The sequence below is a fragment of the Arctopsyche grandis genome, chromosome 3, assembly GCF_051622035.1.
Source record: "Arctopsyche grandis isolate Sample6627 chromosome 3, ASM5162203v2, whole genome shotgun sequence".
Taxonomy (NCBI): Eukaryota; Metazoa; Arthropoda; class Insecta; order Trichoptera; family Hydropsychidae; genus Arctopsyche; species Arctopsyche grandis.
In genome coordinates this window covers 37304175-37319368 of record NC_135357.1, presented here as the reverse complement: position 1 = coordinate 37319368, position 15194 = coordinate 37304175, and the positions used below count along the sequence as shown (strand labels likewise).

General features: G+C 35.8%; 2 protein-coding genes across 2 annotated transcripts; both read left to right on the top strand.

Annotated features, from left to right (window-relative positions):
• Positions 1 to 209: 209 nt before the first annotated feature.
• Positions 210 to 9763, top strand: LOC143923303 (GMP reductase 2-like). Its single transcript, XM_077446917.1, has 9 exons — positions 210 to 357; positions 4707 to 4826; positions 4904 to 4994; positions 5099 to 5265; positions 5344 to 5409; positions 6716 to 6838; positions 6912 to 6996; positions 8142 to 8240; positions 8317 to 9763. Exons 1-9 carry the CDS (start codon positions 271 to 273, stop codon positions 8514 to 8516), a joined length of 1038 nt encoding a protein of 345 aa, XP_077303043.1. The 5' UTR covers positions 210 to 270; the 3' UTR covers positions 8517 to 9763.
• Positions 9764 to 9881: 118 nt separating this feature from the next.
• Positions 9882 to 13673, top strand: LOC143909389 (ornithine decarboxylase 2-like). Its single transcript, XM_077427348.1, has 8 exons — positions 9882 to 10093; positions 10162 to 10279; positions 10347 to 10478; positions 12328 to 12451; positions 12517 to 12690; positions 12755 to 13003; positions 13086 to 13294; positions 13359 to 13673. Exons 1-8 carry the CDS (start codon positions 9922 to 9924, stop codon positions 13600 to 13602), a joined length of 1422 nt encoding a protein of 473 aa, XP_077283474.1. The 5' UTR covers positions 9882 to 9921; the 3' UTR covers positions 13603 to 13673.
• The last annotated feature ends 1521 nt before the right edge of the window (positions 13674 to 15194 follow it).

The window sequence follows — 15194 nt, the reverse complement described above, 5'->3', positions numbered from 1 at the left end:
TCTAAACCGCAAATTTCCGAATGCGACGTCGATGCTTACATTTCAGCTTTGAATATATTTTAGGTGGATACATATTCGCATTAATTTGAGAGAAATTGATCGGGAGCTTATTTCAGCGCTCGGACGTGGTGGGGGAAGCGGAAGTGGAAGAGGGTGAGTGGGGTGGAGTGGAGGGGGTGAGTGGTGTTCAGTTACGTTACGTCACTCGCGGTCGAGACGCGGAGCGGGTCGTTCGTGTGTCGCAGCAGATCGTCGGCAGCAGCGGTCGTCATGCCGAACATCGTCAATGAAGTGAAGCTGGACTTCAAGGATGTCCTTCTTCGGCCGAAGCGGAGCACGCTGCGGAGCAGAAACGACGTAAGTCTCGCCTTTCCTCTCCACTCACTCACCTTTCAGCGGTCACATGTTTTTCAGGGCCGATTTGACGTTTTGTATTGTGGAAAATTTCCCACTACATAACACTTCAAATCGATTTAGAAATGACCATTATCCTGTTTATTTTTTCATTTCTTTCGAAAGCATTTTCGTCAATATTGATTACATCTCTTTTATTTATCATTGGATTCATACGATGTATTTGGATTATAATATTCATTCGAACAATTTTTCTTGTTTAAATAAATATGAACACAACATTTTATATACAATTTTAATCACACAAAGAAATCAATCGAAATGAGGCATATTTTTTTAATATTCTTTAAAGTGATAAAACCGATGATGAAAATTAAGCGCACATGGAAAAAAGCGGACAAACCTAACCGCTCTCGTGACCTTAATTTTCAAGTTCGATTTTTTCCGATTACATATATTTTTTTTAAATCATGTAAATTAGTGTTAATTATGTATATTTTCAATATAAATGTATTGGTTTATAGTAAATGAAGCAGTATTTTACATCTTTCCATCTTTTATTAAATTGTATATACAAACGTATTCACATACATATTTTATTTCGCCTACAGTTTTTAAACTTCAAATTCGTCATTTTACAAGTCAAATTTGTCGTTTTACAAATCAAATTATAAAAAATTGGATGTATTTTGTTAATATTCATTTTATTATATGTACATAGAGAACTTAGTAAAATGACGAATTTGATTTGTAAAATGACGAATTTGAAGTTTAAAAATTGTATTAGCTGACGTATTTTGTGAAATTTGATTTATGAATCCAATTGAAAGCAAATTCTTCATGATTCGTAATACATACACTATTATATAGTAAACTTACCAATACAAAATATAAATATTTTTTAAGGATATATGAAAACTCATATATGTAAACCATTATTTTTAATGTTTTTAGGCTTTATTTTTGCAAATTTTACACAGAAGTATGTTAGGATTTTAGATAAACACAACATAAAATCATTGATTTTGATAAAAATTTAATTTTACAAGGTTTACAAATTCGGCTAACGATATGTACATATTCTTGTACGTGCTTTCTTCGGTTTAAATTCCATTAAAATTATTTCGAGAAGTGTATTTTATTTACAAAGAAAAATACGCGATTCCTATTGACTAGGGTTACCAAATATTCGAATATAGAATATATTATTAAATTTTAATTGAACCCTAATCTGGGGCACCGGATAGAACCAAATGTGCTGTAGATTGAAAATAAAAAAAATAAGTTCATATAAAAAGTATTTGAATACACAGATTTGAGATCCCTACTATTGATCAGCTAAAATTTTCTGACCAGGGGCGGCTCGTGACTTTAAAAATAGGTGAGGCACGAAGAGGCTAAATCGACCACCCCCCCATTTTATTTTTTTTCCCAAAAAAATGAACTTAATTTTTTTTTAGTACCATTTAATGCAAGGGAAATGACTTAAATTATTGATTTGATTCATTGTGTGTTCTAAAAAAGTAAAAATGTGATTAATAAAAAATATTTAACGATAAAAATGAAATAATTGACAATTTAAGAATATAGACAGCCTTATTCTGCCCCGAATAGACCTTTACGAACTACGTATCCTTTTTATTTGCCTCGAATGACCGTTTACACTCCACACATAGCAGAGTAAACTGAAGCTGGCGATCACGGGACCACGGCATATAAGCGACTGCCCTGAACTGAACGGGATAAATAAACACTTGTTAACTATTAACGAGTCACCAAGAATACACAAAATTCATTTTATTTTGGGAGAAATTCATTTGGGGCAGTGCCCCAGATGCCCTTAAAGACGAGCCGCTCCTGGTTCTGACCAATAGGAATCGCGTAAGTTAGAAACAAACAAAGGAAAACTAGGTTCGTTGTCGATCAATATGAATAGATATCCATGTACATAAATTTTGCCTACTGTCACGCTAAATGAATTGATTTTATAATAGTCTGTGCATAAAATAACGTAAACACGTCAATACACATTTCCCAGATGATAATTATGTAATTTCTCAAAGCTAAAATCTTCAATTGCAATTCACTCCGAAACATTACTTCCATCAATGCATAAATTTACGATGTATTTGACTTTAATGCAAACATAATTAAGTACACGAGATTACGCATAATCCGCAGTACATGTTATCAGCTAAATTATCTAAACATATGATTTATAGATGTACAAGCATTGTAGAAGTAAGGGGGGGAGGGTAAAATACAGACAATTCAAAAGTGATTTTTTTATTTACAGCAATAATAAAAACAATTTGTATTCAAAACATGCATACAAGCTTTGATTAAATTTCTACTTTATCTATGTACGTAGTAACAATAGATGAAGTTTTGCTATCAGGAGAAAATCTGAACTCGAGATTTTGACTTATTCGAACTCAGAATCGACCACTGATCAACCGCAAGTGGCAGTTTACTCTTGTTCGATTTTTCGATCCCTTAAACATGTGTGCTCTTCACGAAAAAATTCAAGTATAATTCTTGTATCAATGTGATGAAAACGAAAAAAATAACTCAATTTAATAAACCGGAAATGGGTTTTTTCCTTCTTAGAAAGGTAAAAAAATGTTGTAGCCACTACTCTGTCCGCATCCCTGAACGTATCAAGCTGACAATTTATATTTGTATTATCTATGTACTACATAACTTAGAGCTGATAAGGTTTCGGTCAACATTAGTAAACCGGAAGTAGTATTTTTTTTAAACAATATTTCATTATTTTATTTTGACCTTTTAAATTATTTTAATCTTCTTGATATTTATTGTGTACTAGTTGTTTTACCCGGCGTCGCTCAGTATTTGTAATATAAACAGCTTAAACATGGCGAATCTAATAGGAAATATTCATTTGTTTTTTATTAAATTTATTTGAATCGAAAAAAAAATCGACTCATCGTCATAGAAATTTTGATTTGTTCACGAAATTCCCAACCAAAGACAAATATACATACATACAAGTCTCTTTCGAAATTATATATTAGATTAGATAATACTGTTGCGTAGGGGTGGGTGGAGGATCCAAGTAAAAGGCCAAAGTCGTTTCACAGCATTTATTGATGATTAAGGAGATACACGCACTGGCAGTGCTCCATTAAGAATGTCTTGATATCGCCTTATAACGGATAGACCGCTCAGGGCATCTTCGACGTCCGGTTACTCTTGTTTAGGCATGTACCCGGATATGTATTCCCACGACACTCAGTCCCACGCTATCGCTGTCACTTCTGAGAAGGGACCAATAGCGGCCAATTCGGTGGCCATTGTTTAGCCTACTTGCACTTAGTCCAGAGATAATCCTTGAAACCAATTATAACGGTCACACAGTCTCTGGGATGCTACTCGGCCTAATCCGATTGCACTTACTCAGAGGTGTACGTAACATTACTGATAGTGATTTTAAGTAATAAAAAAAAATCCGACAACCGGAAGTAGAACTTTTGTCTTGTGCAAGCTTCCATACATTAGCGCTCAATTCGTATCGAAGATGCTGTCATAGCTATTAGCATTTCATAATGCTGCCGGTATGTGTGAATGTGTCTGTACGGTTCAATATCGAAGTTTGTTTTGTGACCTCCTATATTCCTCAAATATATAGATAAAGGGTAAACGGACGACTAGTCATATGTAAACCAGTCACAGGACAACCGGTTGCGCTAGATCGGTCACACGTGATCACCCGTCACACTAAAACTGGTCACGAGAAAACTGGTCACACCATAAAATCGATCATGATAAAACTGATTGACCGAATTTCGGTTGTGACCAGTTTTAGTGTGACGGGTGATCACGTGTGACCGATCTAGAGCGACCGGTTGTCTTGTGACCGGTTTACATTTGACTAGTAATCACCGAACCAGATAAAGTCATGGGTTGTGGTGTGGTCTCATCCGAATTTTTTTTCATTAAATTTTCCGACTTTTCCCAGCGACACATACATACATACATACTTATTTCACACAAAAATAGCTCATTAAGTTTAAGGTCGCCTCTAGTTACCATCGGCGAGATCCGTTATTAGAATCACCTTGCTTGCAACAATGTCACGGACTACTCCCGTGCACCTAATCTTATCTGAGCATTTTAAATGAGCACTTCTTCGCCTTATCACACATTTACAATGCATTTCTCCGATTGCAAGTTCCCATCAACCAAAAGAGAGTCTAACTATATCTAACGAGTCTGATCGAGAGTGTCAATATACCAATCAATACGTTCGGCGAATCAACCTTGAAGACACGTTGCGTCAAACGATAAACGTTTAACGATGTGTTTTATTAACAATTCAACTGCTCTAGGTGGACCTGTACCGGGAGATCACGTTCAAGAACTCGAAGCAGACGTACAAAGGTGTCCCGGTTATGGCGAGCAACATGGACACAATCGGCACATTCGAAATGGCCAAAGTCTTATCCAAGGTCTTGCTGATACACTATACAAGTGCGTGTGTCTTCTATTCGGGCATGGTTTAAACGGTTTCATTGAAATTTTTCAGCACGGATTGTTCACTACGATGCATAAGTACTACACGACGGAGGAGTGGATCAAGTTTGCCGAGGAGAATCCCGATTGTTTGAAAAATATAGGTATGTGTGGGTTTGTTTAACGGAACCGACCCACTTGACTGATCATTATAATACCAGCGAAAATATCCTGATTCTATATTTTTATTTCTCTTTTGCTGTTTCAGCGGCGAGTTCCGGCACCGGCAAAGGAGATTTTGAAAGGCTGTCGGAGATATTGAAAGCCGTAACCGGTGTCAATTTTATCTGCTTGGACGTGGCTAACGGTTATTCCCAACACTTTGTAGAGTATCTGAGACAAGTCCGAGCCGCTTTTCCCACTCATACGATCATAGTAAGTACTGTATTGCATATAATATGACATATGTAAATGAATTGAATGAAGTTGTAATTTTTTTTGTGATAATTTTAGGCAGGAAACGTAGTCACCGGTGAAATGGTTGAAGAGTTGATCTTATCCGGAGCCGACATTATCAAAGTAATTATAATTATAGTACATTCATATCTGGAAGACTGAGCTTTACTTGATAAGGACTATAAAGACATAGAATTTTATATTGATTAATTTGTTTTTGACTGTAACATTTATAATAAGCTTTCAGACAATAGCGTATTGCTTTTTTACATTATTAATTAATTAATATGAAAAAAAACGGAAGGATGTATGTGGGTATGTGGTGAGTGCATCGATCAATATGCAGATTTAAAAAAAAATAATTATTTATCGATTTTGATTCTGATGACGACTTCGGTTATGGTTACAATTACGACAAAATCTGAGCTGTTATATTTGAAAGTGGCGGAAGTCCAATTTGCAGTTTCAAAAACACATTTTCTGTTTGACCTAATCGCCACGTGTTTATCGAAACCGATTCGTTTATTTTATTATATGTGTTCAGTGCCAACCCCTGACACTACCTCTTGAATAATACTAACGAAAAATATTGACTTGTTTCAATTTCATTGGTATCACAGGATATTTTTACATGTCACTGTGAAGAAACCAAAATTTATTTCGAGTCGTAGCTTTAAAAACGAAGGAGCGCGCACCGGTGCGCTTATGGCGATGAAGTGGTTAATTAAAAAAATTATTTTAATTCGATATGTCTAGAATCTCGGAAAAGCAGAATAAACGTATTACAGGCCACCAGTATTTTTAAATATTGTTAAACATTATATATGATGTTATGTGAAATGTGTCTCGAAATGAAGAAAATTGGACTTGTGCAACTTTCAAGTATAGCGGCTCAGTTATTGTTTGTTATTATTATTATACATATAACTTTATTTTAATTGATGTATCAATTCGTTTTCTGAAAACACACGTTGAAATATCAACGGTCACAACACTAGTTAATGATTAAACCATCAATGTTTAAAATTTAATTCATTCTACATAGACTTTGGTTTACATTTGCGCAGTTAATCGCCTAGATAGCATTGCAGGGGTTTAAAGAAGGTTTAATTTGTTAATCTAGACGAATTTTAGCAAAATTGACACCTAGATATTTCAATCGATTTTTATTTTAAAAGCGTTAAAATAAATAAATGTGAAAACATATACAATAATTGCTTTATAAGACATTATATTTGTATAATTGTTTAGAAAGTACTAGAATTATATAAAGCTGTTTACAAAACAACCGGTAAGTAGGATGTTGAAATAATCTTTGCAAGATTAGAATATGTAGCAAGTGTGCATTATACATTGTAGATGACATGTAATAAATACTATCAGATATGCATCGCCCAAACTAAAATGGTTGAAATCATATATTATTCAGGTAGGAATTGGTCCCGGTTCCGTATGCACGACCCGCATTAAGACCGGAGTGGGCTACCCTCAGCTCTCGGCCGTCATCGAATGCGCTGATGCAGCTCACGGGCTAAAAGGACACATTATCGCCGTACGTAGCATCCGATATCCATTAAATTACATACATTTTGAAGTTATGTCCTTATTGTCATCGATTTTTTCAGGATGGGGGGTGTACGTGTCCGGGAGACGTGGCTAAGGCTTTCGGTGCCGGAGCCGACTTCGTAATGGCAGGTGGAATGTTTGCCGGTGAGTTTACTAGTTTAGCTGGCATTGCCTAGGAATCTACTGCACAATTATCAACCCGTATAATTCTTATCTCCCCTAATCATAAGAAATTCTTTCACTATCTTAAGCCCGGTATAGAAAAATGGGAACAATTTAAACGTCCATTTTATAAAATACAAGTGCATTTATAAAAAATTTCTGTACATTACAAAAAATTTGTGTGCGGTTGCATTAGAAACATTGCTTTGATCATTGAAAAAAATATTTGCTAATTAAAAAGCGGATGAAATTTGTATTAACACTATGACGGCAGTTGTGACGGCCGCCGACTCATATTTGTATCATGTTGGGTGCACAACACTTACTGGCCGCTAATCCATATATGATTCACGACTGCGCGAACTGTTTTAGTCCGCTGATATATATTTGTATCACGTTTTCGTTTATGACGAAAACGTGATACAAAATTGTATCGTCGGCCACAAACGATTGACGAAAACGTGATACAAAAATATATCAGTAGACTGAAACAGTTCGCACAGTCGTGAATCATAAATGTGGCAGCGGCCAGTAAGCGTTGTGCACCCAACATGATACAAATATGAGTCAGCGGCCGTCATAGTGTTAATACACATTTCATCCGCTTTTTAATTATGTGAATCATAAATTTGGCTGCGGCCAGAAGCGTTGTGCACCCCACATGATACAAATATGAGTCAGCGGCCGTCATAGTGTCATAAAATGACAAATGAACTGTATCGGCAACGTCGCGAATACTAAAATACGAACCGACAACGACCAACGCTTATTCATACCGTAATACGTAAACAAAAGTAAACACTATTGACAGTTGACAGTTGTCAATAAATAGACAACAGTTGACAGTTGACGGAAGACTGCAACGTTGCCACTTTTTGTATCTATTCTAATGCTAAAATCTGATCGTTTCATATTTTTCAATGGTCACTTTATAATGCCAAAAAATATTTGATTCGATGCACAAGACGAGATTGTTTAATGCACCGAAAATAATGCAAAATTTTAATGCACAAACATTTTTTTTAAGATACAAAGTATTTTTCTCAATGTACAGTTAAATCGCACCCCATTAAAAATTCATGGCAAAATTGGCAAGCATTATAATTTTAACCGTGTGTTTCGTTCAGGTCACGAACAATGTGCCGGAGAACTCATCGAGCGCGATGGAAAGAAATACAAAATGTTCTACGGAATGTCATCTTCGGTCGCCATGGAGAAGCATTCGGGTAAATATCCAATACCAGGCCGGAGCCTAATCTTCAGTCGGACTAACAGCCGAATAAACATACCTTTGCATTGCAGGTGGCGTTGCCGAGTACAGATCTTCGGAGGGCAAATCCGTCGAAGTTCCATTCAAAGGCGATGTGGAGGTGACGGTGAAGGACATCCTCGGTGGGCTACGATCAGCATGCACGTACGTCGGAGCGGCCTGTCTCCGCGAACTGCCCAGAAGGGCCACTTTCATCCGGTGCACCCAACAAGTCAACAACATATACTCATAGGCCTTTGGATGCGTCGTTAGTTGAATTGTGTTAGGCTTTCATAAAATTCGCTGAAACATACATATATGAAAATTTAATATTTTGTGTATATTTAAATTTTTCGTCTCCCGTATATACATATGAATGTATTGTATGTATATCGAATGTGCCTTGTAATGATTTTGTGGTAACGGAAGGAAACGTTTATTTATCGCTTATCTCTGAATATATTTGTATAATATGTAATACAACAATGTTATGAATGGGAAGTCTATGCTTCTTATCTGCTTCGGCACAAAAAGGAAAAATAGGTCTGATAGTAAAATTCATTTCATTGATATATTTTTTTATTGATTATGTGCGCACAACTTGCATTTTATTTATTTATATACATATTATGTTATTTGTAACTGCAGTATTATTAGTAATTATTTTTTATTCATATATGCACAAACATTTATTTTTTTTAAACGAATTTTATTGTATTTAAATTTAAACGTATTTTCCGACAACTATCGGTGCTAAACGGTGATTGTAATTTTCTCTTTAAATCTTTAAATACTATAGCGAAAGTGTCCAGCATTATTCGGGTTACGATTCGTGTATGTATGTTTAATAAATTCACTCGGATTAATTATTATACTAAATTTTAATTGAATTTCATATTGTCGTGTGTTGTTGATTTTATTATTAGAGTGGATTTTTTGCCTATGCAGAACAAACGACATAAGCATGCAAATTTTCATTATACTAGATAATTATTGGATTTTAATCGTAGTAAAATTTAATATTATGTGAATTTTTTTTTAAATAAATACTATGCTGTATTTAAAATCATGATAAAAGGTTCTATATACATACGGGATTAAAAAAAACACAAACTTTAGATAAATAGTTGACAGCTCGAATGCGACATAAGACTGTTTTTGAAATTTGTCTTCTGAATGGGGCAAAAGTTATAGTTGTTGACCGGTGTATAGTTATTGGCCCCCTGAACTAAAACGATCAGTAGTGAATTGGAACACGTTTGACGGCTCGAAAGGCAATATCTCGAAGCTCTTTATTCTTTACAAGGTTTTTTGACTTAAAAATTCAAGTGGCCGACAACTGTAGCATTTCCTCTATATATTATATAATATGTAATAATAATTAGCCAAATTATTTTTTTATTATGGTAAGCTTCGCCGTTGACGTAATCTCAATAAATTGAGTTTTTTTGTGATTTATTCACAATTTTATCATTAATATGTATGTATATATAAAATGATAATAAAAAAATATACATTAAAACTATTTTATTACTTATATATTATACACAATTGTAAATTATTGTCACAACTGAAATCGATCCGGTCAAATTAAACACGGACAACCGTACCAGTTCTAGAATACACTTTGACCATTGAGCACATATTTCACTGACACCATGGCCGAGAGCGTCTTCGTGGGCAGCGAGGAGTGGTCTCCGGAGCACTTGGCCCGTTACATAATCGGAAACCGGCTGAGCGACAGGACGTTCACCATGCTGAACGTGGCCGATCTGATGGCCAAGTATAAAAATTGGCAGGAGAAGATGCCCCGAGTTGAACCGTTCTACGGTACGAAGAATAATTTTATACCATGTCAGGTTAGGTTATGTCGCATCATGGGTTTGCGTTTGTTTCAGCTGTGAAATGCAATACTAATAGGCTGGTGCTGCTGGTGTTGGCTAGCCTCGGTGCCGGGTTCGATTGCGCTTCCGAGTCGGAGATAGACGCGGCGTTGGCCACCGGAGTTTCACCAGAGTAATAATTGGAATAGTACTACATGGTGTGATAATTTGCTTCGAGTATTTACTATGGCTTTTTTCAGTCGTATTGTGTATGCTCATACTGCTAAGCCACACAAGCATTTGGAATATGCTCGGGAGAAGCGGGTGAAACTCCTCACATTCGACAGCGAGTTTGAGCTCGTCAAAGTCAAACATTACTACCCCGATGCGAGGTATAACGTTTTATATATGTACTTTTTAGGTTATGTGGAGTGCTTTATGATTTTGCGTGTTTAGTTTCAGGTTAGGTTAAGTTATTCGTTTATTAATACAAGGCTCTATTATGTTTGCTTTCGCAAACGATTGAGCTTAAGTTCCTACAGTCTTCCGATCGTTTTGAAACATTGCCATTTTGCGCGGTTTGGTCAACGGTGAAAATTTCAATCGATTTTTAGTTCGATAGTGAAAAATATTCGTAATAACTAGAGGTAGGACCGAAAGCGTGCCGTTCTTTGTTTATTGTTCGTTGTGCATTGTTCATTTTTATGACGAACCTTTGTTGAAGGTTCTCAGAACCTTTTTTTTTTGCACTCTAGCTTTGTGAATAGAAAAACGCCGTGATTCCTGGAAAAAGCACGCTCTCTATCCGCCCTTTAGTAATAACTAAAGCGCGGACCTAGAGCGCGCCGTCTATTGTTCAATTATTGTAAATGCTTTGTAAAAAAGGTTCACGGTGACGTTTAATAGCTAGTTGACTAATATGTTTGACTTTCGTCTTGTCAGATTTTAATTGTTTAACCCTTTGAGTGCTGACGTCTTTTCTGTTGAAAGCCCGCCACGCTGGAAATTTCGCCAATATTTTCAACTAGAATTATTAATAAATCCAATAGAAAGCAGGTATAAAAATTGTAGCTAATCCAAACAAACCCTAGATAACTACCGCCGAGGATTTCGAGTTTTGTAAAGGTGTGTTTAGACTGGTGACACGACAACTCATTCACAGATTTTCCGTAAACCGAGGATGCGCTCCAGGCATTACGTATACGGCCATCTCTTTGTCACCCCGTCTGTTCACCAAGATCTCGTTTACTATGCCATTGCGTATGCAGCCATCTCTTTCACAGACCGTCAGTTATCGGTGAACAGACGGTCTGTGAAAGAGATGGCTGCATACGTAATGGCATAGTAAACGAGATCTTGGTGAACAGACGGGTGAGAAAGAGATGGCCGTATACGTAATGCCTGGAGCGCATCCTCGGTTTACGGAAAATCTGTGAACGAGTTGTCAGGTAACCGTTTAGATTCTCTAATATATCTTGCAACTACATAAAATAAACAAAAGAAGTCTATTAATGAATGTATTGTTCCAAAACTAGTTCCATCTTCTTCATTGTTGTTAAAATGTAATGCTCACAATCTAAATGCCAAGCCACAATCTAAAATACTCAGCAGTTAGGAATTTCCATCGGGAACTTCTATTATGGTTATAAATTAAGAAATTCCGGTGTAAACAAGTCTTTATAAACATTGACACGGATTACACGACCCATGTTCAATGTATTTTTTTTCAATGCTACCTGGAAAGACTTTATTTTTTACTTACTCAAAAAACAACGCCCATCGGCGTATTTCTAGCTGATGGACTTGTTGACAAAACGCCGATCGGCGTTGGTCAGCATTCAAAGGGTTAAACACCTATAAGTTTTCACACGACATCTTATACAATTTGCATTATAGGCTCTCATTATTGTTAGGTTAGGTTACGATCTCATTTTTGGTCAAGTTTATATTATATGATTAAATATCAAAAAGGTTGCTTCATCACATAAATGTGGTTATAGTAGGTCTGTTTATAGAGCTTCAGTTCAAAATCACACCTTTATGATAGTTTCAACTGTATAAGTCAAGAAACTTCTCCCTAATGAGACTCACACTGCCAGTTGAATAATAAATATAACCAATACAGTGTTCGATAATCAGCTATAGGTGTGAGTCCATTTACAAAGTTGTCAAAATGGTTGTTGGACGCCATTTTAAATTGCAAAACCTCTAACAGTCTAACCACTCACCATGGAATTACAGATTAATACTACGTATTAGGAACGATGCTCTCATAGCGACGTGTCCGTTGGGTCAGAAGTACGGCTGCTGTCCTTTCACCGAAGCACCCGACCTGCTGAGAGCTGCCGGAAGACTTAATTTAAACGTAAAAACAAATCCACATTCAAACATCAAATCGGAGGACAATATTTAAGTTTGAAATCATTACAGGTAGTCGGTATAAGCTTCCACGTCGGTTCCGGATGTCATGATAACACGGCTCACGCTCGGGGCATTGCCGAAGCGCGCAGACTGTTCAACCTCGGTCATCAGATCGGACACGAAATGAACTTATTGGACATTGGCGGAGGGTTCGCCGGAGACGTCGGCACTTCCATCGATGATGTACATAATTTAACACCTGTACTGTTGATAGTAATGCTTTGATATTTATTGGCGATGTTTTCAGGTCGCCGTTCAGATCAATACGGCTCTAGACGAGCACTTTCCTCGAGGTTGCAACACGAGGATCATATCAGAGCCGGGACGGTACTTCGTAGCTTCGGCGTTCACTTTAGCCTGCAGCGTTCACTCGGCTCGTAGAGTGCGTCAACTAGACGACAAAATGCACACGATGTATTTCATGGACAACGGACGATATGCTTCGTTCGCCGGACTAGCAGTCAACAGATTGATCATCAATCCGATGCCTTTAGACGTAAGTCCTAACCTAAACGCTGAAATTTACACATTTACTCATTTGAAACGTTGGTGAATGTGAATAATTTTTAAACCTGCAGGTGGAGGAGTCTCCGTTGATCGAAAGCAGCTTATGGGGTCCGACTTGCGACGGAATAGACGTCGTCGTGAAGAGTATGCTGCTGCCGAGGTTGTCGCTACCGAGCTGGATACTCTTCGACAGTTTCGGCGCGTACACCACGACGACGTCTACGAAGTTCAACGGCTTCGGCGAGCCTGATGAGTACGTCTTCATGACGGGCAACACTCGGTGAGTTCGACAACCTTATAAATAGATCAAATTAAAATAGGATACTCATTGCTGAAACTTTAAGGGATTCTTTGAATGGATTGGACCTGTTCAGGAAGAGTCGGAAGACGTTCACGGAATTGCCCGATGAGTTGCCGAAGCCGCTTACGCAATCCGGACCCAATGTGAAACACTTGTACGAGTCACCAGGAAAATGCCGATCAAAGGAATGGCAAGGAAGAATACAACAGTTGAAAAAATTCACCGATAATTTTTATGACGAAGGCAGTGCCTCCCGATTTAGTCCCAATAAAATAAGATCGCCGTAATTATTCAACTCTTTCTTAATAAGATAATTAATATATTATATAAAAAATAATTTAATAAATAATTTACGTAATGAATGAATTTAATGTGAATTTTAATCAATGAAATGTTTTTAATATTATATGTATATTTTGTAAGGGTTCAATAAAAATACTGTGTATATTATATTTGTAAACATATTATTCTCCTTTTATATAAAGTCGTATAATCATAATAAAAAGAGGTTGAGAAGCGCATCGTTTAGGAACATGACAATGAAAAATTTTATATTAACAAACAAACATCTTTATTTGCCCAAGACACAAATGCATATTATTTATATGCATAATAATAATATATATATATATATATATTTATGTGTGTTTATATAAATATATATAAAGTATGAAGTTTACGAATAGGTGCGTGATATAATATATATTGTGAAAATGAAAACGAAAAATAAAAAAAAATCAAATGTGCAAACACAATATTTACAAAAGCGCATACACACAACTTTTTTTTACGCTATCCTGCTTTCACTAATACGAATATGATTTACGTACACTTTCACCAGATGATTTTTTTTTTTAATATAATATTTACAAAACTAATGATATGAATTGCATTTAAATGGAAGATCGCAGTACATTTACCGATTTATACGGCCAATGTCAAAAACAACATACTGAAAATGAGACTGAATGATGATTAATCTTGTAATTCTCAACATTTTTCTTCCTGAACCTTATCTGTGCTAATATTTTATAACAGGCTATTAAAAAAATGACAATCTGAATTAAGATTTATAACTTTTGAGCCAGTTATGTTCAAAACAAAGACCAATGATAGATGAAAAGTAGTACTTAATCATCCGCTTATATTAAATCACTCATTTATTGTGCCGTGATTCCCAACTGGGGAGAGCAAGAGGTCATTCCATATCAAAATATGTTGACACTTCCTATACCTACTCGTTTTATGACTTTAGGGAACCACTGTCCTGATTGCGTAAGTTTCAAACACCGTTGATAATTCCTAAATGGAAAGATTTCTATTTTTCTGAAGGCTGTTTATTAATAATTTGACATTGGCCTTTTAGCACTGAATCACAAATGGTATAATAAAAGTAAGCATGTTGAGTAAATTAAAATAAACTATTCAAACCCGTGTATGATGTATGATAAACGTGAAGCAGTGCGAAACGGTGGAAAAACACCTTTAGAATACGAATACGTTCAACAACTAAAAATTAAAAGCCTCATCAATGGACGTTATATTGTTGATTTTAATACCAAAAAGTTTGAAAAACGAAAAAATAGATTATCATTATCAAAATGGTATAAAATACATCGTATAAGTTTGAATTGGCTTTGCCGAGCGAAAATTAAACTCAACCATAATTAATATCAATATCAACACAAATTAATAATATTCACTATAATATAATAATATATAATTAAATAAAAAGTGAGTAACAACAATACGTACCGTATATAAAATAAAATTTTGACGATTTTCTTATAAAAATTTGAAGCAATAATAAATAAAATCTTACACAAGCCGTGACTTAAATAAATGCATTTAAAAAAAATTATTTACGCTCGCTGCAAAT